General features: G+C 42.8%; 1 protein-coding gene across 1 annotated transcript in view; it reads right to left on the reverse strand.

The window, feature by feature from the left end:
* Window positions 1-14,991: 14,991 nt before the first annotated feature.
* LOC107287648 (angiopoietin-4-like) overlaps window positions 14,992-25,000 on the reverse strand; it is a 27,354-nt gene continuing 17,345 nt past the window's right edge. Inside the window, exons 4-9 of the mRNA XM_015816176.1 lie at window positions 24,013-24,245; window positions 22,838-22,953; window positions 20,131-20,232; window positions 18,866-19,032; window positions 17,747-17,877; window positions 14,992-15,164 (exon numbers count right to left, since the gene is read on the reverse strand). Coding sequence (XP_015671662.1) covers window positions 14,992-15,164; window positions 17,747-17,877; window positions 18,866-19,032; window positions 20,131-20,232; window positions 22,838-22,953; window positions 24,013-24,245 — 922 coding nt within the window. The remainder of the gene's footprint in view (window positions 15,165-17,746; window positions 17,878-18,865; window positions 19,033-20,130; window positions 20,233-22,837; window positions 22,954-24,012; window positions 24,246-25,000) is intronic.

A 25,000-nucleotide genomic window follows, 5' to 3' on the forward strand; every position in this document is an offset into this window, starting at 1 on the left:
GTTTTCTTAATTATATTTTCTTCAGATGGCATTTCTTCATTTTTCCAATACTGAGCAAATGTCAATCTTGCCTGTTAATACATGGAATATTAAGTATACGCATTTTTCTAATCATAATTTTCTGAAATTATACCTAAAAGAAATAGTTCCGGTTTATAGTCTACACGTGCTCCTATCATCATCTCTAGCCACCTATGTATTTTGTGATCATTTGCCTTCTTTTCGAGTGTCGTTGAGATTTACCTCTGTCCTCAGGGTCACCTGAGTGGTGAAAATGCGGGTGGAGCAGCTGGCCACCAGAAATCATGAAGGCTCCATCACTGGAGATTTTCAAGAAGAGACTAGACAGTCACCCGTCTGAGATGGTATAAAGGTTCTCCTGCCTGAGTAGGGGGCTGGACTAGAAGACCTCCAGGGCCCCTTCCAGCTCTATTCTATTCTATTCTATTCTATTCTATTCTATTCTATTCCATTCCATTCCATTCCATTCCATTCCATTCCATTCTATTCTATTCTATTCTATTCTATTCTATATTATTCTATTCTGTATTTCTATTCTATTCTATTCTATTATTCTATTCTATTCTTCTATTCTATTCTTCTATTCTATTCTATTCTATTCTACTCTACTCTATTCTATTTCATATATTCTATTCTATTCTATTTCATATATTCTATTCTATTCTATTCTATTCTATTCTTATTTCTATTCTATTCTATTCTATATTATTCTATTCTGTATTTCTATTCTATTCTATTCTATTCTATTCTATTCTATTCTATTCTATTCTATTCTATAAGAGAGATTCAACCCAGAACTTTCCTGACAGTGAGGACAATTAATCCATGGAGCGTCTTGTGAGTGCTCCATCCATGGACGTTTTCAAGAAGAGACTAGACAACCATCTGACTGGGACGGTGTAAAGGTCTCCTGCCTCGAGCAGGGGGTTGGCCTAGAAGACCTCTGAGTTTCCTTCCAGGCCCTATGATTCTATGGTTTAGGTTCAACTGTGGGGGTCCTTGGTGGACCCAGCGTGGCTGTTGGCTTGCAAACATTTCATTGCCCAACTAGGGACCCTCTTCAGTTGCTCAACTCAACTCAACTCATGGGAAGGAGCAGATAACTGCGGAGGAAGGAGACCTGCAGGACGGGAGAGGATGATCTGAGGAATTCTTCCCCTGCTCCCCTGCTCCAGTTTTACACCCCATTGGATCCATCCTCTCCTCTCCGTCTGGACATTTGACCAAACGTTTGCCTCCGGTCCAGGCAGAGGTAGACCCTTTCCAGCTGCGCCCTTTGGTGATCCATATGGATTTTCAGCATCTGCTTCTAGTACCCGTCCTTGCATCCCCGGTGGGTTGCCATGGCAACAGTCTCCCCATCCCTCCCTCCCTCCCTGCCTCCGTCGCCCCCTCCCTATAGTGCTTGGGAGCAGAAGCTGCCTCCCAGCTCGTGGCAGGGAGGGAGGGGGTGGCTGGAGAGCGAGACAAAAGAAGGGGAGGCCCTCAGCTGTTCCGCCCCGCAATTACCTGCCTCCAAAACAGACAGATCGTAATTGCTTTCGCATTAGCCCAGATCCCGGGCTTGTTCCCCACCCCCCCAAACCTCTCCCTCCACCACCACCACCCCGCTTTGCCTCGGGGACTCTGAACAAGCAGCTGGCTGGGTGAAGGGAAGAATAAAAGAGGGAGGGGGGTGAATTGGTGTCCAATTTTTAAAACTGAAGCCGGATGCTAAAATAAAATAAGGGATGGAAGCACCAAGACTGGCACCTGGCTGGTCGATCTATCTATCTATCTATCTATCTATCATCTATCTATCTATCTATCTATCTATCTATCTATCTATCTATCTATCTATCTATCTATCTATCTATCTATCTATCTATCTATCTATCTATCTATCTATCTATCGCACCAAGATTGGCACCTGGGTGGTCAATCTATCTATCTGTCTGTCTGTCTGTCTGTCTGTCTGTCTGTCTGTCTGTCTGTCTGTCTGTCTATCTATCTATCTATCTATCTATCTATCTATCTATCTATCTATCTATCTATCTATCTATCTATCTATCTATCTATCTATCTATCTATCTATCTATCTATCTATCTATCTATCCCTACCATTCCTGTGTACGTCTCTCTCTCTCTTTCTTTCTCCCTTTTGATTCCATTTTTGTTTACGTATGTTTTCTTCCTATTGGATATATTCCCCCCCCCTCCTCCTGGTGTTTCCGAGCAGGGTTGGGGTGGCTGGGTGTTTTTGTATCCCTGTTTTTCACTGCATGACGTTACAACTGCCCAATCGTGTGAGATCGAAGGGACCATCTAAATGACATCAAACAAATAAAATAATAAAATAAAATAAAATAATAAAATAATAAAATATAAAATAAAATAAAATAAATAATAAAATAAAATAAATAAAATAATAAAATAATATAAAACAAAATAAAATAATATAAAATAATATAAAACAAAACAAAATAATAAAATAAAATAATAAAATATAAAATAAAATAAAATAAAAAATAAAATAAAACAAATAAATTAAAATAATAAAATAAAATAATATAAAATAAAATATAAAATAAAATAAAATATAAAATATAAAATATTTCCCAGGACATTGTTGTCTTCTTCCCCCGAGTGAGGGTGTCTGTTCTCATGGTCCAAAAAGTCAAGATGGCAGCCACAAAGCAACAACGGAAGGGCTGCTCATTGTTTATGTGTCCTGCATTGTCCTTTGGACCTTTTGGACCAGGGCGCCCAGCAGAGACCCCCGGCCCCTTGCCCTGCAGAGGGAGAGCCAGAAGCCGCCCCCCACCGTCCCTCTTAACCTCCCCCACCCTCAGGAGCCATGATTATTAAATCAGCATATATTTGCAAATGAATAAACCCTACAGATTGCCCTTTCTTTTCATGACCTACAGACAGATGCTCTCCGAAAAGAGGCCTTTTTTTTTCCAGAAAAGGAATCCATTTTAACGTTATTATCTTATTCAATTTAAAGCCCACCAAACATCATGGTGATTTTTCCCAAATGCTGCCAATCCAGCATTTGGGCAACACGGATGCTTCTTAAAAGGATGCAGGTACTTAATAGAATGGAATGGAATGGAATGGAATAGAATAGAATAGAATAGAATAGAATAGAATAGAATAGAATAGAATAGGATGGGATGGGATGGGATGGGATGGGATGGGATGGGATGAGACAGATTGTAGAACAGAACGGAACAGAATAGAATAACAGAGTTGGAAGGGACCTTGGAGGTCATCTAGTCCAACCCCCTGCTCAGGCAGGAAACCTATACAAATGGCTGTCCAGTCTCTTCTTAAAAACTTCCAGTGTTGGAGCCTTCACCGCTTCTGGAGGCAGGTAGTTCCACTGGTTAATTGTTCTAACTGTCAGGAAGTTTCTCCTTAGTTCTAGGTTGCTTCTCTCCTTGGTTAGTTTCCCTCCGTTGCTTCTTGTCCTGCCTTCAGGGGCTTTGGAGAATAGCTTGACTCCCTCTTCTTTGGGGCAGCCCCTGAGATACTGGAAGGCTGCTATCATGTCCCCCCTCGTCCTTCTCTTCATTAAACTAGACAGACCCAATTCCTGCAGCCGTTCCTTATATGCTTTAGCCTCCAGTCCCCTAATCATCTTTGTTGCTCTTCTCTGCACTCTTTCCAACTCCCAGAATTCATGGACTTCAATTCCCAGAATTCCCCCGTCAGCATGGCTGATGGGGGAATCCTGGGAGTTGAAGTCCATGCATCTAAAAGTCACCAAGGTGGGGAAATCCTGGGTTAGGGTCTTTGTGAAGCACCTCGATTTTTGTTTTCTTAAAAAACCTGATTGCTGGGTTTTTTTAAGGGTGCATTTTTTTTGTCCTAAACTACCCAAGTCTTTTTTGTTTGTTTCTTTGTTTTCTGGAGTTGTGTGGCTTTAAAAACCCAATAACTTGGATTAATTAGATTTAATTTATCCTGGTGTGAGGATCAGTCAGCAATACTTAATGAAGAGAAGGATGAGGGGGGACAGGACAGCAGCCTTCCAGTATCTCAGGGGCTGCCCCAAAGAAGAGGGAGTCAAGCTATTCTCCAAAGCGCCTGAAGGCAGGACAAGAAGCAATGGTTGGAAACTAACCAAGGAGAGAAGCAACCTGGAACTAAGGAGAAGCTTCCTGACAGTGAGAACAATTAACCAGTGGAACAACCTGCCTCCAGAAGCAGTGAATGCTCCAACACTGGAAGTCTTTAAAAAGAGACTGGACAGCCATTTGTCTGAAATGGCATAGGGTTTCCTGCCTGAGCAGGGGGGTTGGACTAGATGACCTCCAAGGTCAATTCCACCCTTCAGACAAACCTTTTGGGGATGTTTTGCCTTTTAAATTTTCCCTGAAAATATTCAGAGGTGTCCTACTTGAGCAAGGGGTTGGACTAAAAGACCTCCCAGGTCTGTTATTTCCTCTGTTACTCTGTTATTTTGTGAACCCTAAACCCAGGTCAGCAAACTACACTAGCTATGCTAAGACCCATTGCAGCAGGATCTCTGTGATAGTGAAAAAGTTTCCTGTTGTTTAATCCTTTGCATTTCCCGATGATTAAATTGTGTCGCCTTGCAGAGCATCTGAAGATCTGCAAAATCGGCAAAACTCATGTTAAAACCTGTCTTAAGCAAAGCAGCTTGGCTGCTGATCAGAAACAATTAATCACCGCCTTTTCCAGGATGTTGTTCTTAAATTATTTTTATTTTTCCTTATATGGTCTATAATTCTGGGATTTCCTGAGCAAATACTGTCCTGGCCACTTTTCCACGGAAGTCCTGATCAGCCAATGAAGCCTGGGCTGTATTTGCTGCAGACAGTCGCATATAAAGCCATAAGACCCTCATCCAAAAGGAACCACGGTGAATACGATGAGTCTCATTTATCATGGTGTTTTGGTTAAAAATTGGAGGGTCTGCTTGTTTGCAGATGGGTTTATTGGCAAGTATTTATGAGAAAATTGAACCCAGTTTTTGGGAGGAAAGAAAGAAAGAAAGAGAAAGGAGGGAGGGAGGGAGGAAGAGAGAAAGGAAGGAAGGAAGGAAGGAAGGAAGGAAGGAAGGAAGGAAGGAAGGAAGGAAGGAAGGAAGGAAGGAAGAAAGAGAGAGAGAGAGACAGAGAGAGGGAGGGAGGAAGGAAGGAAGGAAGGAAGGAGAGAAAGAAAGAAAGAAAGAAGAAAGGAAAAGGAGAGAAAGAAAGAAAGAAAGAAAGAGAGGAGAAAGAAAAAAGAGAAAGAAGGAAAGAAAGAAAGAGAAAGAAGGAAGAGGAGAAAGAAGGAAGAAAAGAAAGAAAGAAAGAAAGAAAGAAAGAAAGAAAGAAAGAGGAGGGAGGGAGGGAGGGAGGGAAGAAGGAAGGAAGGACGGGGAGAAAGAAAGAAAGAAAGAAAGAAAGAGAAGGAAGGAAGGAAGGAAGAGGAAAGAAAGAAAGAAAGAAAGAAGGGAGGAAGGAAGGAAGGACGGGGAGAAAGAAAGAAAGAAAGAAGGAAGGAAGGAAGGAAGGAAGAGGAAAGAAAGAAAGAAGGGAGGGAGGAAGGAAGGAAGGAAGGAAGGGGAGAAAGAAAGAAAGAAAGAAAGAAGGGAGGGAGGGAGGGAGGAAGGAAGGAAGAGGAGAAAGAAAGAAAGAAAGAAGGAAGGAAGAGGAAAGAAAGAAAGAAAGAAAGAAAGAACGATGGGAGGGAGGAAGGAAGGAAGGAAGGGGAGAAAGAAAGAAAGAAAGAAAGAAAGAAGGAAGGAAGGAAGGAAGGAAGGAAGGGGAGAAAGAAAGAAAGAAAGAAAGAAAGAGAGAAAGAAAGAAAGAAAGAAAGAAAGAAAGAAAGAAAGAAAGAAAGAAAAGCATTACAGTCCTCTGTGCTTCAGACAGACAGGCAGGCAGGCAGGATCGTATATTTCCCCCACAATTTGCAAGGGCGCCTCCCGCCTTTTAACCATCATTCTGAGGCTTAATGGACAGGAAGCTAATTTGAAAAGATGGTCCGATATTGACAGGCCTCATCTGGCATATTTCTGGTATATTTCAGAAAAAACCAGTGGCAGTTTGCCATAGAGCCGGCCTCTGACGCCACCTAGAGGCGGAGATTTCAGCTGCACCCCTTTAATCTATCAATCCCAGTTGAGTAAAAGGGAGGGGGTTGAAATCATTGGCGTTATTCATGCAACCGTTTGCGGGGAGCAAAGGATCACGGGCATCCCCTAACTAGTGTTTCTCTATGTGGGCCACTTTACGGCTTGCAGACTTCATCTCCCAGAATTCCCCATGTTGGCTGAGGAATTCTGGGCGTTGAAGTCTACAAGTCTTAAAGTTGCCAAGTTTGGAGACCCCCGTCCTAAAGCAATCTGGGACCACTTGATTACCTTTCTGTTGTGTCCCGAGCTGGATGCTGCAAGAGTCCCGGGCATTGCAAAAGCTGCCCGGGACCAGACTGAGTGGCGCCAGCCTTGCGCGCATGCGCAAGGCGGGAAAAGAGTGCCTGCTATTGGTTGTGGTTGCCCGGGGATCTGGGAGTATAAAAAGAGGCCTGCGTGCCTCTGCTCTTGTTGGTTGGTAGTTGTGACTAAGAGAGAATAAAGATCTGTTCTGTAACATGAATTGCCTCCATTGCCATTTATCTCCGGACTTAACACTTTCTGCCTTTCATCTCTGCAGAAATATAATCTGAGCAGGCATGCAACGGGACAGCCATTTGTCTGAAATGGTACAGGGTTCTGCCTGAGCAGGGGGTTGGACTAGAAGACCTCCAAGGTCCCTTCCAGCCTATTCTATTCTATTCTATTCTATTCTATTCTATTCTATTCTATTCTATTCTGTTCTATTCTTATTTTCGATTCTATATTCTATTTTATTATTTTCTATTTTCTATTCTATTATTATTTTCGATTCTATATTATTATTTTCTATTCTTATTTTCTATTCTATATTCCATTATTCTTGGGTGTTCTTCACTGGAGGTTTTTAAGAAGAGACTAGACAATCACTTGTCTGAAATTATATAGGTTCTCCTGCTTGAGCAGGGGGCTGGACTAGAAGACCTCCAAGGTTCCTTCCAGCTCTATTCTATTCTATTCTATTCTATTCTATTCTATTCTATTCTATTCTATTCTATTCTATTCTATTCTAGTCTATTCTAGTCTAGTCTAGTCTAGTCTAGTCTATTCTAGTTTATATTCTATTCTATTCTACTCTATATTCTATATTCTATATTCTATATTCCATATTCCATATTCTATTCTACTCTATTCTATTCTACTCTATATTCTATATTCTATATTCTATATTCTATATTCCATATTCCATATTCCATATTCCATTCTATTCTATTCTATTCTATTCTATTCTATTCTATTCTATTCTATTCTATTCTATTCCTCTCTCTTCACCTTTATCCTGGCTCAACGATAGCAACTGTGGGAGGGATCTGGGAGTCCCAGTGGACAATCACTTAAATGTGAGCCCGCCATGTGCTGCAGCTGCCAAAAAAGCCAAAAGCAGTCCTGGGCTGCCTCAACAGAGGGATGGCCTCCACATCAGATGAAGTGTTAGTACCGCTTTATACTGCACTGGTGGGGCCATACTTGGTATACAGCATTCAGTTCTGGTCCCCACCATACAAAACACTATACAAAAAAGATGCTGAGACCCTAGAAAGAGCTATTGGTAACTAATCAGATTTTTCCACGTGAAAACTATTCGGTACCAAGATGTATATTCAGTAAAGTTTATCTTTTTTATGGCATCTCAAAGCCATGAAGATTCCTTACTTTTGAATTCGCTGGACGGACAGTTGACACCAACTCGTATGGATTAAAAAAAAATAATAGGGATCATAAAGAAGGTAACACCACACTTAAGAGGTTAACATTTATTTACACACCGGTGTGCAAAGTGCTGTACAGAATGGTGCATTCCCGCCAAGTAATATCGGCTAACCGGTTTTGAAAAGTGACCCGTCTTCAGATATGGGTCATCCTGACTTTCGTTCCTCAAGATGGCGCCCATGTCCTCTGCTAGCCAAAGAGGCTGGGGATGATGGGAGCTGAAGGTTAAATTAGCGGTGGGCACAGCTTGGAGAATGTGGCCATGAAGTTTTTGTTCCTTCAAGAAATTTCACCATTTCTTCTCCCGATAGAAGACTGGAACAGTTGAAGGAAGAAGAGGGGGGGAAAAGTCCTACCTTGTCTGTCCGTTGTATACAATTTGCCCCATACATTTGGAAATAAAATGTATGGGGCCCTGATATGAAATGAAAGTTTCTTGTTTCCATGCCAGGAGTGTTTGGAGAAGTCAGTCTTTCTACAAATCAGGGTTTAGTGAAAAGCTTTAAGTTGGTTTATCAATGGCTTAATGCAGTGTTCCTCACCCTTGGCTACTCTTAAGACGTGTGGACTTCAATTCCCAGAATTCCTCAGGCAGCATGGCTGGCTGAGGAATTCTGGGACTTGAAGTCCACCTATAGATAGTCCTTGACTTACAGCCATTTGTTTAGTGACCGTTCAACATTATAATGGCACTGAAAAAGGTGACTTATGCCTGTTTTTCACACTTACGACCTCTGCCGCAAAAGTCATGGCCACATGATCGAAATTCAAACACTGAAAGATCAGCTGCTTTTTGTCAACCACACACCAACAGGGCAAGTCGCTTGTATTTAAAGAAATAGCAAATCCTTCTGCCTTCTACCATGGATGAGGTTACCACGTCGGGTCATGAAATGTCTGCAAGAAAACCACCAAGCTCAGAGAGCACCAAGGACCCCACAGTCGTCGTACTCCTCCTCCTCCTCCTCCTCCTCCTCCTCCTCCCTTCTAGCACTGATGATGTTACCTAGTTGTGTCATAAAACATCTGCAAGAAAGCAACCAAGCTCAGAGAGCACCAAGGACCCCACAGTCCTCCTCTTCCTCCACCACCTCTCTACAAACCTCTCTCCCTTCTATTACTGATGATGATACCTAGTTGGGTAATGAAATGTCTGCAAGAAGTCAACCAACTTCAGAGAGCACCAAAGACCTCACTGTCTTCTTCTTCCTCCTTCCCCTTCTCCTCTTCCTCTCCTCCTCCTCTTCCCCTTTTCCTTCTGCTCCACTCCACAAACTCCACTCCCTTCTAGCACTGATGACGTTACCTAGTTGGATAATGAAACATCTGCAAGAAAGCAACCGAGCTCAAGGACCCCACAGTTCTCCTCCTCCTCCTCCTCCTCCTCCTTTCCACAAACCCCTCTCCCTTCTAGCACTAATGTTATAACCTAAGTGGGTAGTGAAAAGTCTGCAAGAAAACAAGATAGCTTAGAGAGGACCAAGGACCCCACAGTCCTCCTCCTCTTCCTCTTTTCCTTCTGCTCCACTCCACAAACTCCACTCCCTTCTAGCACTGATGACGTTACCTAGTTTGGTCACGAAACATCAGCAAGAGGGCACCAAGTGCTCCATAGTCATTGTTCTCCTCCTCCTCCTCCTCCTCCTCCTTGCAAAAACCCTTCTAGCACTGATGACATTACCTGGATTGGATCATGGAACATCTGTAAGAAAACCCAGCTCAGAGATCACCAAGGACCCCATACTGAAGGCCTTTCGACCGTTTTATCTGACCGGTTTTTTGTTTTTGTGTGTGATACCAAACAAATTAAAACATTACTCATGCCTTTGTGCCTTGTGCCCATTACTCATGCCTTTGTGCCTTGTGCTAAGTCTTGTTGGGCTGCATAATCCACAACGGGGTGGGCGCCTGCGGTACCTACAGTAGCTCCATTAGTGGCCAAAATTGTGGAAACCTTTTGGGAAAAGTGTATTTTTGAGGTTGGATGGCTAATAACTTTTTGGGGGGGAGATGGTAGAGGACAAGAAGGCCTGGAGGAACGTTGTCTATGGGGTCGTGATGGGTCAAACACGACCTCGCAACTAACAACAACAACCCTAAAATTATATATCAGTGGAAAGATAATTTAATCAAGAATGTAATGCAACAAAGGTTGTTCAATTATCTGTACTGTATTCTATGAAAAGTTATAGCCAAATAACCAGAAAAAGGAAGCACAACTTGCTCAGGTTGATATCAGGAAACTTTCCTTCATCCGATAGTAGCCAATGAGCGTGAGTGTTTAGAGAGCCAATTGGGTGTCGTCTTGTTTTGGCCATGAGCCAATCAGATCACAGTAGGATCCAGTTATTGATGTCATGTATTGAAGCTGAGAGGAGGACATTTGTCAGTGTGTTATGTGATGGCTATCAAGTTGGTTGGGTTTTTTTTGTGTTCTTTCATTTAGTGAGCTTGTAATTAAAGTCACGGTGCAAAGAGTTGACTGGTCACCCAGAAAGCGATGTAAAATAGTATTGTGAAGTGAACAAGGCTACAGTGATAAAGAAATTAGAAGAAAAATGGGTGGAAACTTAACCAAAGGTGGCATTTCTACTGGACACTTTTCCCAAAAGGTTCCCACAATTTTGGCTGCTACTGTAGTATGCTTTGCAAACAGAGAAACCACTTTCAGACACCAGAGGGCGCTCGAACCATTCTTCTTCTTCTTCTTCTTCTTCTTCTTCTTCTTCTTCTTCTTCTTCTTCTTCTTCTTCTTCTTCTTCTTCTTCTTCTTCTTCTTCTTCTTCTTCTTCTTCTTCTTCTTCTTCTTCTTCTTCTCCTTCTCCTTCTCCTCCTTCTCCTTCTCCTTCTCCTTCTCCTTCTCCTCCTCCTCCTCCTCCTCCTCCTCCTGCTTCTTCTTCTTCTGCCATATCCATTATCGGACATTGGCGATCATGTTGGCAATCCTGTTTTTATTAGCAGCCGCACAAAAAAGTGTGGCCGAGTTTTGTCCAAACTAGTCTCTTAGATTTTGAAGCCACAATGTTCTTCTTCTGCCTGGACCTCATTTGCCTTCAATCTTTCCCTGGAGGATTAAATGGAGTATGGCGTATTTTCCTGGGTGTCGCATCACATGTCCAAAATATTCTAACTTTTGTTTTTTAATTCTTTTGATGATTTCCCTTGGCTTTCCCAGGCGGCTTATCCCCTCCTCATTTCCGATCTTGTCAACCCAGCTTATACGTAACAGCCGCCTGTAAATCCACATTTCAAATGCTTCTCTAATCTCTTCAGGTGGCCTTCAGACCAACTCTCTAGAGCAGGATAGAAAAAAAATATAACATCTGACAAGCCTGATTTTTCAATCTTAGGCTTAGGTCGAGATAAGCTCAAAGCACAAAAAACCCCAGTTGTTACTGTGTGTGTGTGAACTAAGCCCAGCTGGGCTGTTTCCGAATATATAGGACACGGGCAATATGTGAGAAGCTGGCATTGTGTATAGGATGCTTAGGAAAATCTATGGGACGCACGAGCTTTTCAGGGAAAGAAGAAAATGTCTGTATTATTTTAATACACTGTATACTTTCCCAAGGCATTGCATCTAATACTTGCCCAGGCGTTGTGCAGAATGACAAGAACTGCTTAGGCAAGGTATGAAAAGAGAGGCGTGGAAAGGGGCTTGGGTTAAGGGTTCAGGTTAAAAATTAAGGTTTCGGGTTAAAAGTTAAGAAGGCTTAGGCTTAAGAGTTAGAAAGGCTTAGGGTTAGGGTTAAAATTAGGGTTAGGGTTAAGGTTAGGGATATGATTATGATTAGAGTTAGGGATTAATGTTAAGGGTTAGGGTTAAGGGTTATGGTTAGAGATAGAGATAGAGTTAGGGTTAAGGTTAGGGTTAGGGTTAGGGTAAGGGATAAAATTAGGGTTAGGGTTAGGGTTAGGGATATGATTATGATTATGATTAGAGTTAGGGATTAATGTTAAGAGTTAGGGTTAAAATTAGGGTTAGGGTTAAGGTTAGGGATATGATTATGATTAGGGTTAAGGATTAATGTTAAGGGTTAGGGTTAAGGATTAGGGTTAGAGTTACATTTAGGGTTAGGGTTAGGGATATGATTATGATTAGGGATTAATGTTAAGGGTTAGGGTTAAGGGTTAAGGTTAGAGAGAAATAGGGTTAGGGTTAAGGTTAGGGTTAGGGTTAAAATCAGGGTTAGAGTTAAAGTTAGGGGTTAGGGTTAAGGGTTAGGGTTAGAGAGAAATAGGGTTAGGGTTAGGGTTAAGGTTAGGGTTAGGGTTAAAATCAGGGTTAGAGTTAAAGTTAGGGATATGATTATGATTAGGGTTAAGGATTAATGTTAAGGGTTATGGTTAAGGATTAGGGTTAGGGTTACGTTTAAGGTTAGGGTTATGATTAGGGTTAGGGTTAAGGTTAGGGATATGATTATGATTAGGGATTAATGTTAAGGGTTAGGGTTAAGGTTAGGGTTAGGGTTAGGGTAAGGGATAAAATTAGGGTTAGGGTTAAGGTTAGGGATATGATTATGATTACAATTAGGGATTAATGTTAAAGGTTAGGGTTAAGGGTTATGGTTAAAATTAGGGTTAGGGTTAAGGTTAGGGATATGATTATGATTAGGGTTAAGGATTAATGTTAAGGGTTAGGGATAAGGATTAGGGTTAGGGTTATGTTTAGGGTTAGGATTAGGGTTAGGGTTAAGGTTAGGAATATGATTATGATTAGGGATTAATGTTAAGGGTTAGGGTTAAGGATTAGGGTTAGAGATAGAGATAGAGTTAGGGTTAGGGTTAAGGTTAAAATCAGGGTTAGGGTTAAGGTTAGGGATATGATTATGATTAGAGTTAGGGATTAATGTTAAGGGTTAGGGTTAAGGGTTAGGGTTAAAATTAGGGTTAGGGTTAAGGTTAGGGATATGATTACGATTAGGGATTAATGTTAAGGGTTAGGGTTAGGGTTAAAAAGGGTTAGGGTTAGAGTTAAGGATTAAGGGTTAAAAGTTAAGGGTTAGGGTTAGGGCTAGTGTTAGGGTTAAAATTAGGGTTAGGATTAGGGTTAAAGCTAGGGATAGGGTTAGGTTTAGGGACTAATGTTAAGGGTTAGGGTTAGGGTTAGAAAGGGCTAGGGTTAAGGTTAGGGTTAGAGTTAGGATTAGAATTAGGACTAGGATTACCCTAATCCTAATCCTAACCCTAACTCTTTTTTTTTTTTTGAAAAGCTGTATATGAAAATGAAAAAAGAAATGCAAAATAAAACACAGGACTTTCTTACTGGAAAAAAAAACCCAACAGAAAAAGACTAATATTGCCACAAGGAATGCTAGACTGGCATTTTAGCAGGAGTATTTTATACCTGGCCTGTTTGCCTTTTGACATTACATTACATGGTAGGCCTAGTAAATGTGTGAAATATTAAATGTTTCATACTTGGACATCCCATTTTTGGCGTTCTATAGATTTCCTGGGCATTCTATAAAAGGCCTAATTTTACACATGGAGGATAACAATATATTTGTGCATTCTCCATCCTGGCCAGCTGTTTTAGAAACAGGTGTGACTTATTCGATTTTTTTTTTAACCTGTTGTGTTTTTTACAGGCCAACTTTGCAACTGTCTAAAATTACACAAGTCACTTCTGATCAATTTGAAAGATTAGACGTGTATCTTCTCTTCCTTGGGGGGACCCAGAAGGTGTCCACAAGCCTCTTTGCTGATCTGAAATGTAATTTTCTTCTTGCCATCTGGCAGGGCGGTGAGCATCATGGGGCCTGAAGTCCGTTGCTATCTTCCCATGCATCCGACGAATTGAAGAGAGGTCCTGCCAACGCTGCTAACATCGGATGTTCTTGCTTTGACAACGTATGGAGATGCAGCCCTTTTCCTTCTTATGTTTTACTCTTAGAATTAGAGTTAGAATTAGATGATAGTGGGGGGGGAGGAGGAGGAATGTGCATGGGAGTTAGTTAGACATAACAATATTGTAATAGTGTGAGAACCAAGATTTTTTGAAATAAGAGATGATAAGAAATGGCGGGCTGGAGAACTGGAGGGGAAGCCTGCATTTCAAGCTAATTGGAGAATTTGATTTATGACTGTTAATTGGAGGAGGGAATTGTGCTTTGATACTATGTGCTTAGGGGAGGGAAATTCAGATTTTGGCTTGGCCTGAGTACGAGCCGATGCTATGCTACCCAAATAAAGATTCTTTAAGGTAAACAATGCCTCGAAGTTCTTTTGAAGGGTTTCATCTGTCGGAACCATGACAGGTCCGTCCTAGAACTAAGGAGAAATTCCCTGACAGTGAGAACCGTGAATCAGTGGAACCGCTTGCCACCAGACGTTGTAGGTGCTCCATCACTGGAAGCTTGTCTGAAGGTCTCAAAAGGGGACCACATAACCGTCGTAAGTAGGAGCCAGTTGCCAAGTGACTGAATTTTGATTGCGTGGCCGTGGGGATGTTGTGGGGGTGGTGGGGGTGGAGAACGGACATTTTTTTCAGTGCCATTGTAACTTTGAACCGTTGTAAGTCAAGTTATGGATGCTCCGTTGCTGGAGGCTTTTAAAAAGAGACTGTCTGAAATAGTACAGGGTCTAGTCCAAGCAGGGGGCTGGACTAGAAGATCTCCAAGGTCCCAACTCTGTTATTCTAGGTTCTAAGTGTTTAAAAAGGGGTTGGACAGCCATTTGTCAGAAATGGTATAGGGTCTCCTGCTTGAGCAGGGGGTTGGACTAGAAGACCTCCAAGGTCCCAATTCTGTTATTCTATGTTCTAAGTGTTTAAAAGGGGATTGGACAGCCATTTGTCCAGAAATGGTATAGGATCTCCTGCTTGAGCAGGGGGTTGGACTAGAAGACCTCCAAGCTCCCTTCCAACTCTGTCTTTCTGTCCTGTTCTTATCCAGGAGAGAAGCAACCTTGAACTAAGGAGAAATGTCCTGACAATGAGAACAATTAATCAGTGGAACTACCTGCCTCCAGAAGCTGTGGGTGTTCCATCACTGCAGGTTTTAAAGAAGAGATTGGACAGCCGTTTGTCCAGAATTGTGTAGAGTCTCCTGCCTGAGCAGGGGGCTGGACTAGAAGACCTCCAATAACTCTGTTATTCTGTTATGGAGCAATCCGACTCAGAGGGACCGCATCCTGCTCAGTGCTTGTTATGCCCCTTCACGGCCGCTGGAAGGTCTGATCATCATCCGTGTGGCTTTTAATGAGTATCCTGGTCCCTGGAAGTAATGCCAGCGGACGCCGTTCAGTTTCCGGATGTTGTGCCGAGCCGGATAATAAATACCGTTGAGGTTGGATTGGCCGCAGGCATCAAACCACCAGCCTGTTGATGGAAGGATGTGGAAAGGTCAGTCCCTGGATCATACCTAACAATGATTTACATCTTCAAATTAACCATCGGGTAGTTATAGAACTGGTTTGTAAACACGACAAGAAGTGATAATAATTCTGCTTTGTGTTGCATTACTGAGGCCACACTTGGAATCCTGCAGCCAGTTTTAGTCGCCACGATGTAAAAAAGAGGTTGAGACTCTGGGAAGAGTGCAGAGAAGAGCAACAAAGATGATCAGGGGACTGGAGGCTAAAACATATAAAGAACGGTTGCTGGAATTGGATAAAACCCTAATAAGGCCACACCTGGAATACTGCAGCCAATTTCGGTCACCATACCACAAAAAAGATGTTGAGACTTTGGAAAAAGTTCAGAGAAGAGCAACTAAGATGATCCAAGGCCTGGAGACCAAAACATACGAAGAACGGCTGCAGGACTTGGGTTTGGCTAGTGACTAAAGAAAAGAAGAAACAGGGGAGACATGATAGCAGTACTCCAGTATTTGAGGGGCTGCCACAAAGAAGAGGGGGTCAAATTATTCTCCAAAGCTCCTGAAGGCAGGACGAGAAACAATGGTGGGAAACTGACCAAAGAGAGAAGCAACCTGGAATTAAGGAGAGACTTCCTGACAGTGAGGACAATCAACCAGTGGAACAGCTTGCCACCAGAAATCATGGGTGCTCCATCAATGGAGGTTTTTAAGAACAGATTGGACAATCACCTGTCTGAGATGGTGTAGGTTTTCCTGCTTGAGCAGGGGGCTGGTCTAGAAGACCTCTGAGGGCCCATTCCATTCCATTCCATTCTATTCTATTCTATTCTATTCTATTTATTCTATTCGGTTCTATTCTATTCTATTTCATTCTATAATCTGTTTATTCTATTCTATTCTATTCTATTCTATTCTATTCTATTCTATTCTATTCTATTCTATTCTATTGCATTCTATAATCTGTTTATTCTATTCTATTCTATTCTATTCTATTCTATTCTATTCTATTCTATTCTATTCTATTCTATTGCATTCTCGGGGTCACCTGAATGGTGCAAATGGGTATGGAGCCTTCTTGGCTGCTGGATGTTTTCTCCCCTGGGTCCCCCCACCTCCAAGTGGCCTCAACGACTCCCTAAAAGGATGCAAATGACCAGCTGTCTGCAAGGAGTATAAATCCTTCCATTCCCCACCATCCGGTCAGAGCTGAAGAAGCTTCTTGGATGAGAAGCGAAACATCTTCAAAGAAAACTAAGAAAGTCCAGTTGCCTCCTGACAAAAAGCACCTTTGGGACAGCCCTGACCTGGGTGGCTGAGAACCTCCACGGACAGAGCTGTCGTAAGTTCGAACCGTCCCTAAACGAATGGCTGTAAGTTGAGGACAATGCGTGATGACCCTGCAGGATTTTCCGAACACCTCTGAACTGCAGCCTGTCCGTTTCAAAGCCCCCTGCTCCTCCTGCATCCCATAATACTTCCTCTCCGGGAATAGAATTAGGAATAGAATAGAATAGAATAGAATAGAATAGAATAGAATAGAATAGAATAGAATAATAGAATAGAATAGAATAGAAGAGAATAGAATAGAATAGAATAGAATAGAATAGAAAATAATAATAGAATTAGGAATAGAATAGAATAGAATAGAATAGAATAGAATAGAATAGAATAGAATAGAATAGAATAGAATAGAATAATAGAATAGAATAGAATAGAATAGAATAGAAGAGAATAGAAGAGAAGAGAATAGAATAGAATAGAATAGAATAGAATAGAAAATAATAATAGAATAGAATAGAATAGAATAGAATAGAAGAGAATAGAAGAGAAGAGAATAGAATAGAATAGAATAGAAGAGAATAGAATAGAAGAGAAGAGAAGAGAATAGAATAGAATAGAATAGAATAGAAAATAATAATAGAATAGAATAGAATAGAATAGAATAGAATAGAAGAGAATAGAATAGAAGAGAATAGAATAGAATAGAAGAGAATAGAAGAGAATAGAATAGAATAGAATAGAATAGAATAGAATAGAAAATAATAATAGAATAGAATAGAATAGAATAGAATAGAATAGAATAGAATAGAATAATAGAATAGAATAGAATAGAATAGAAGAGAAGAGAATAGAAGAGAATAGAATAGAATAGAATAGAAAATAATAATAGAATAGAATAGAATAGAATAGAATAGAATAGAATAGAATAGAATAGAATAGAATAGAATAGAATAGAATAGAATAGAATGGACCTTGGAGGTCTTCTAGTACAACCCCCTGCTCAAGCAGGAGAACCTATACCATCTCAGACAGGTGACTGTCCAGCCTCTTCTTAAAAACCTCCAGTGATGGAGCACCCATGATTTCTAGTGGCCAACTGTTCCACTGGTTAACTGTCCTCACTGTCAGGAAGTTTCTCCTTAATTCCAGGTTGCTTCCCTCTTGGATCAGTTTCCCTTCCTTCCTTCCTTCCTTCCTTCCTTCCTTCCTTCCTTCCTTCCTTCCTTCCTTCCTTCCTTCCTTCCTCCCTCCCTCCCTCCCTCCCTCCCTCCCTCCCTCCCCCTTGTCAGAGCACACTCACCGCCAGAGAGCATTTGGGCGCATTTGCACAGGCAGTTGTCGTTGTCGGAGTCCCAAGTGCTGAAGGAGGTTCCCTGGAGAGGCAGGGCGCTTTGGAGGCCGGCCGAGCCCTTGTAGCCTCTGAGCGCCAGCCTGGAACAAAAGGAGCAGAGCCCAGAGGAGCAGAGGTGAAGCCTCTCCTGGTTTGGACTAGAAGACTTCGGCAGAAGCAGACAAAGATTGCGACATGGCACGGAAGCGTTGCCCGAGCAGGGTCCCCGGGATTGTCTGGGACGCCGCACATCCTCTCCACGACCTGTTTTTTTTGTTACCTTCTGGGAAGGGGGGGGGGGCTTTGTGGTACCCGAAGCAGAACATCCAGATCCAGTCACAGTTTTGTGCCAGACAGTATCAACCTTGTGAATTCTAAAGCTTCCTCCTTCCGCTATGTGTTCAAGATGGACAGTGATTTAATATTTATGTCTCTATCTTTCATTCTGTCTGTCTATCTGTCTGTCAGTCAGTCAGTCAATCTATCTTTCATTCTGTCTGTCTATCTATCTATCATCTATCTATATCTATACCTATACCTCTCTCTCTCTCTCTCTCTCTCATTCAGTCAGTCAGTCAATCTTTCATTCTGTCTATCTATCTATCTGTCTGTCTGTCAGTCAGTCAATCTTTCATTCTGTCTGTCTATCTATATATCATCTATCTATATCTATATCTATATCCATATCTATATCTATATCTATACCTATACATCTGTCTGTCTGTCTGTCTGTCTGTCAGTCAGTCAGTCAGTCTATCTTTCATTGTGTCTGTCTGTCTGTCTATCTATCTATAATCTATCTATCTATAATCTATCTATCTATTTCTATTTCTATTATTTCTATTTCTATTTCTATTTCTATTTCTATTTCTATTCTATTTCTATACCTATACCTATACCTATACCTATACCTATACCTATACCTATCTATCTATCTATCTATCTATCTATCTATCTATCTATCTATCTATCTATCTATCTATCATCTATCTATCTATCTATCTATCTATCTATCTATCTATCTATCTATCTATCTACCTACCTACCTACCTACCTACCTACCTACACACACACACACACGTATCTCACCTATAGCGCTGGCGCTCGCTCGCAACCCGGAATTTGTCATACTGGGCATAAGCGCGGTTGCCTTCCCAGTCCAGAAGCTCCACCCGTAGAGCGTAGGCAGCTTGGTTGGTGAAGAGATGGACGGCCTCATTGCCCAGCCAGTATTCTCCAGCTGCAGCCCCGAAGCCCTGGGAGAGAGAGGGACAGAGACAGTCAATGGGAGGCAGGAGGGAAGGAGGGAGAGAAGGGAGAGGGGAGAGGGGGAAGGAAGGAAGGAAGGAAGGAAGGAAGGGGAGAGAGGGAGGGAGGAAAGAAGGGGAAAGGGAGGAAGGAAGGAAGGAGAGAGAGGGAGGGAGGAAAGAAGGGGAAAGGGAGGAAGGAAGGAAGGAAGGAGAGAGAGGGAGGGAGGGAGGGAAGGGGCCTGAGGAAGAGAAGGAGGGAGAGAAGGAGGGAGGAGGAAGAAAGGAGGGGAGAGAGGGAGGGAGAGAAAAAAGGGGGGAGGGAGGGAGGGAGGGAGGAAGAGGGGATAGGAGGAAGGAAGGAAGGAAAGGGAGAGAGGGAGGGAGGAAAGGGGAAAGGAAGGAAGGGAGGGAGGAAAGGAGAGAGAAGGAGTGAGGAAAGAAGGAAGGAAGAGAGAGGAAGGAAGGGACGGGGACAGGAAGGGAAGGAGGGAGGGAGGGAGAGAAGGAGGGAGGGAGGAGAAAGGAAGGAAGGAGGGGAGAGAGAGAGAGGAAAGACGGGGAGGAAGGAAGTGAGGAAGGAAGAGGAGAGAGGGAGGGAGAGGAAAAAGGAAGGGAGGGAGGGAGGAAGGGAGGAAGGGAGGGAATGCAGACAGGCAGGAGAGAAGAAGGAAGGAAGGAAGGAAGGAAGGAAGGAAGGAAGGAAGGAAGGAAGGAAGGAAGGAAGGAAGGAAGGAAGGAAGGAAGGAAGTCTTTTCTTAAAAGCCCCCAGCGATGCTTGTCTTGCCCTCTGGTGCTTTGGAACTTAAACCAATCCCTTCTTCCCTGTTGACAGACCCTCAAGTATTGGTGATACTCTGAGGTTTCCCCTCAGCCCGATAACGGATGCCGTCCCTCTGTTGATGCAGCCCATTGGCTTTTTTTTCTTTTGGCACCTGCAGCACAGGGCCAGCTCGTATTGAAGTGATGGTCCAGGGGGACACCTGGATCCTTCACTTTAAGCAACTTTCCCTGACCCTTGGCCTTCAATGAGCGCCTTTCTTCCAAGACCTTTGGACCCCTCTGGACATCACCGTGGTTAACTGGAAAGCACCACCTGCAGCCCACCTGTTTATACTCTTTCCAGCTTTTTTGGAAGCTGACGCTGCCGTTGACCCGGCGTTGAATCACGGTCCAGCCTCCTCCGTCGGTTTCCATGTCGCAGAAGGCCTGGAAAGGTGGAAAGAAAGAACAATAAATGTCTAGATTCTCGGTCACCCAGGTCAGGGCTGTCCCAACGGTGCTTTTTTCACGAAGCAACTGGACCTTCTTGTTTTTCCTTTGAAGACGTTTTGCTTCTCATCCCAGAAGCTTCTTCCAGTTCTGACTGAATGGTGGGGAAGGGAAGGATTTATACTCCTTGCAGACAGCTGGCCATTTGCCTCCTTTTAGAGCAGACATGTGAAACACAAGGCCTGGGGGCCGGATGCGGCCCGTGAAGTGGTCTCATGTGACCCGCGAAGCCATCCTGGAAACAGTGAGGGAACGGCCCCCTCTGCCTTGGCCCTGGCCCAGGCCGGCCGGGAGCCAATGTACAATTTTGTGGTGGCCATCTATGCTGAAACGCATTCAGTCTTAGCTCCACAAGGCCGTCTGGAAACAACGAGGAACCAGACCCTGCCGCGTCGGCCCCGGCCCCTGGGTGCATGCTGGGGAGGTGTCCCCCTTTGTGAGGAATGAAGAAATGAACCATGCCTTGGCGCTTGCCCCGGTCCCACCCCCTTCTGCCAGAGACCCTCAGATCTGTCCCACTCCTGCCCAGGCCCCCACAGGCACCCTTGACGCGAACGATGTAGAGCTGGCCACGCCCACCCAGTAGGCCACACCCACTCCAGCCATGCCCACCCAGTAGGCCACGCCCAACCTGGCCACACCTATCCGCACCCCCCGAGGACAACTGCAATGCTGATGCGGCCCTCAATGAAATTGAGTTTGACACCCCTGTTTTAGAGAGTCCTTGAAGCCACTTGGAGGTTTACCTGTGTCCTCANAGGAGGGGAGAGAGAGAGAGGAAAGACGGGGAGGAAGGAAGTGAGGAAGGAAGAGGAGAGAGGGAGGGAGAGGAAAAAGGAAGGGAGGGAGGGAGGAAGGGAGGAAGGGAGGGAATGCAGACAGGCAGGAGAGAAGAAGGAAGGAAGGAAGGAAGGAAGGAAGGAAGGAAGGAAGGAAGGAAGGAAGGAAGGAAGGAAGTCTTTTCTTAAAAGCCCCCAGCGATGCTTGTCTTGCCCTCTGGTGCTTTGGAACTTAAACCAATCCCTTCTTCCCTGTGACAGACCCTCAAGTATTGGTGATACTCTGAGGTTTCCCCTCAGCCCGATAACAGATGCCGTCCCTCTGTTGATGCAGCCCATTGGCTTTTTTTTCTTTTGGCACCTGCAGCACAGGGCCGGCTCGTATTGAAGTGATGGTCCAGGGGGACACCTGGATCCTTCACTTTAAGCAACTTTCCCTGACCCGTGGCCTTCAATGAGCGCCTTTCTTCCAAGACCTTTGGACCCCTCTGGACATCACCGTGGTTAACTGGAAAGCACCACCCGCAGCCCACCTGTTTGTACTCTTTCCAGCTTTTTTGGAAGCTGACGCTGCCGTTGACCCGGCGTTGAATCACGGTCCAGCCTCCTCCGTCAGTGTCCATGTCACAAAAGGCCTGGAAAGGTGGAAAGAAAGAACAATACATGTCTAGATTCTCGGTCACCCAGGTCAGGGCTGTCCCAACGGTGCTTTTTTTCACAAAGCAACTGGACTTTCTTGTTTTTCCTTTGAAGACGTTTTGCTTCTCATCCCAGATGCTTCTTCCGGTTCTGACTGAATGGTGGGCAAGGGAAGGATTTATACTCCTTGTAGACGGCTGGTCCTTTGCCTCCTTTTAGAGCAGACATGTGAAACACAAGGCCCGGGGGCCGGATGCAGCCCGCGACGTGGTTTCATGTGGCCCGTGAAGCCATCCTGGAAACAGTGAGGGAACGGCCCCCGCTGCCTTGGGCCTGGCCCAGGCCGGCCGGGAGCCAATGTACAATTTTGTGGTGGCCATCTATGCTGAAACGCATTCAGTCTTAGCTCCACAAGACTGTCTGGAAACAGCGAGGAACCAGCCCCTGCCCCGTCGGCCCCGGGGGGGGTGTCACCCTTTGTGAGGTATGAAGAAATGGACCATGCCTTGGCGCTTGCCCTGGTCCCACCCCTTTCTGCCAGAGACCCTCAGATCTGTCCCACTCCTGCCCAGGCCCCCACAGGCACCCTTGACGTGAACAATGTAGAGCTGGCCATGCCCACCCAATAGGCCACACCCACTCCATCCACACCCACCCAGTAGGCCACACACACCCTGGCCACACACACCGAGGGCAACCGCAATGCTGATGCGGCCCTCAATGAAATTGAGTTTGACATCCCTGTTTTAGAGAGTCCTTGAGGCCACCTGGAGGTTGACCTGTGTCCTCAGCGTCACCTATTCACCCACCCACCTACCCCTCCTTCCATCCATCCATCCACCCATCCACCCATCTATCTACCCACCTGTCCATCCATCTGTCCGTCCGTCCCTCCGTCCCTCAGTCCCTCCGTCCCTCCGTCCCTCTCTCCCTCCCTCCCTCCCTCCCTCCATCCATCCATCTATCTCTCCACCCACCCACCCACCCACCCATCCACCCATCCACCCATCTATCTACCCACCCGTCCGTCCGTCCGTCCGTCCCTCCCTCCCTCCATCTATCCATCCATCCATCCAACCGATCGACTGACTGACTGGACTCATCTAATCTTTCAGTCAACAGACCTTTTTGGGTTCAGTCAGATTGTTAATCTGGAGGGTGTAAACGCCACTGAGGTTGAATCCGGACTGAAGGACGTCCGTGCAGTCCTGGAACAGCCGGTCTTCTTTTTTCAAAAGAACTGTTGGGGGAAAAACAAGCTCTCTGCAGACTTTGGGATCAAAGAAGGGGAGCAGCCGTTTTATTTAAACAAAAAGATAAGACGGGGTGGGGGAGGTTTTGAAACTATTTCGAGGTGGTATTATCAATTAAATGAAATAAAATAAATAATAAAATATAGTAAAATAAAATAAAGTAATAAAATAAAATAAAATAAAGTAATAAAATAAAATAAAATAAAATAAAGTAATAAAATAAAATAAATAAAATACAAATAAAATAAAATAAAAAATAATAAAATAAAATAAAATATAGTAAAATAACAAAAAAATAAAGTAAAATAAAATAACAAAATAACAACATAACATAAAATAACAAAATAAAATAAAGTAAAATAAAATAAATAAAATAATAACAAAATAAAATAACAAAAAATAAAATAAAATATAATAAAACAAAAAAATAATAAAAATAAAATAATAAAATAACATAACGTAAAATAACAAAATAAAACAAAGTAAAATAAAATAAAAACATAACATACAATAAAGTAAAATAAAAGAAAATAATAAAATAACATAACATAAAATAAAGTAAAATAATAAAATAAAATAACAAAAACTAAAATAAAATAAATAAAATAATAAAATAAAATAAAATAAAATAATAAAATAAAATAAAATAAAATAAAATAATAAAATAACAAAACATAAAATAACAAAACATAAAATAACAAAATAAAATAAAGTAAAATAAAATAACAATATAACATAAAATAAAGTAAAATAAAATAATAAACAAAATAAAATAAAATAAAATTAAATTAAAATAAAATAAAATAAAATAATAAAATAAATAAAATAAAATAATAAAATAAAATAAAATAAAATAATAAAATAATAAAATAAAATAATAACATAACATAAAATAAAATAAAATAATAAAATAAAATAAAATAAAATAAAATAAAATAAAATAAAATAAAATAAAATAAAATAAAATAAAATAAATAAATAAAATAAAATAAAATAAAATTAAAATAAAATTAAAATAAAATATAAAATAAAATAAAATAAAATACCTTTTCCTTGGGAGACGAGGGAGACCAAATTCTGGACCGATTCCAGGAGCTGCAGCTGCTGTTGCTGAAGGAGGCTGGCATTGCTGCTGGCCACGTGGAGGGACTTCTCCAGACCTTCGATGGTGTTGCTCTGGTGACTCACCAGCTGCTGGAGATGGTCCTTCTCGGTCCGAATGTCCTCCAGTTCCTTCAAGTGCTTCGTTTCCATCTGCTGGACTCGGGTTTCTAAGAGGCTGCAGAGACAGGAAGATGGTCACAGCAGGAGCTGAGAAGGTCTATTCCAGGGGTCTCCAACCAGGGCTGAGGAATTCTGGGAGTTGAAGTCCACAAGCCTTAAAGTTGCCAAGTTTGGAGACCCCTGGTCTAGCCTAATGGAGAGAAGGACAAAGAGTGACATGATAGCAGTCTTCCAATATCTCAGGGGCTGCCACAAAGAACAGGGGGGATCAATTTATTCTCCAAAGCACCTGAAGGCAGGACAAGAAGCAACAGATGGAAACGAATTAAGGAGAGAAGCAACTTAGAACTAAGGAGAAACTTCCTGACAGTGAGAACAATTAACCAGTGGAACAACCTGCCTCCAGAAGCGGTGAATGCTCCAACACTGGAAGTTTTTAAGAAGAGACTGGACAGCCATCTGTCCGAAATGGTATAGGGTTTCCTGCCTGAGCAGGAGGTTGAACAAGATGACCTCCAAGGTCCAATTCAGCTCTGTTATTACTCTGTTATTATTAACTAAGTTTTTGTCCCATTTTACGACCTTTCTTGCCACAGTTGTGAAGTGAATCACTGCAGTGGCTAAGTGAGTAACACAGTTAAGAGAATCTGGATTCCCCATTGACTTTGCTTGTCAAACGGTCGCAAAACAGGATCACGTGACCTGAGACACTGCAACCGTCATAAGTACATGCCAATTGCCAAGCGTCTGAATTTAGGGATGCTGCAACAGTCATAAATGTGAAAAACGGTCATGTTATTTTTCCAGTAC

The sequence above is a fragment of the Protobothrops mucrosquamatus genome, unplaced genomic scaffold (genome assembly GCF_001527695.2).
Source record: "Protobothrops mucrosquamatus isolate PMUCROS unplaced genomic scaffold, P.Mucros_1.0 scaffold_110, whole genome shotgun sequence".
Taxonomy (NCBI): Eukaryota; Metazoa; Chordata; class Lepidosauria; order Squamata; family Viperidae; genus Protobothrops; species Protobothrops mucrosquamatus.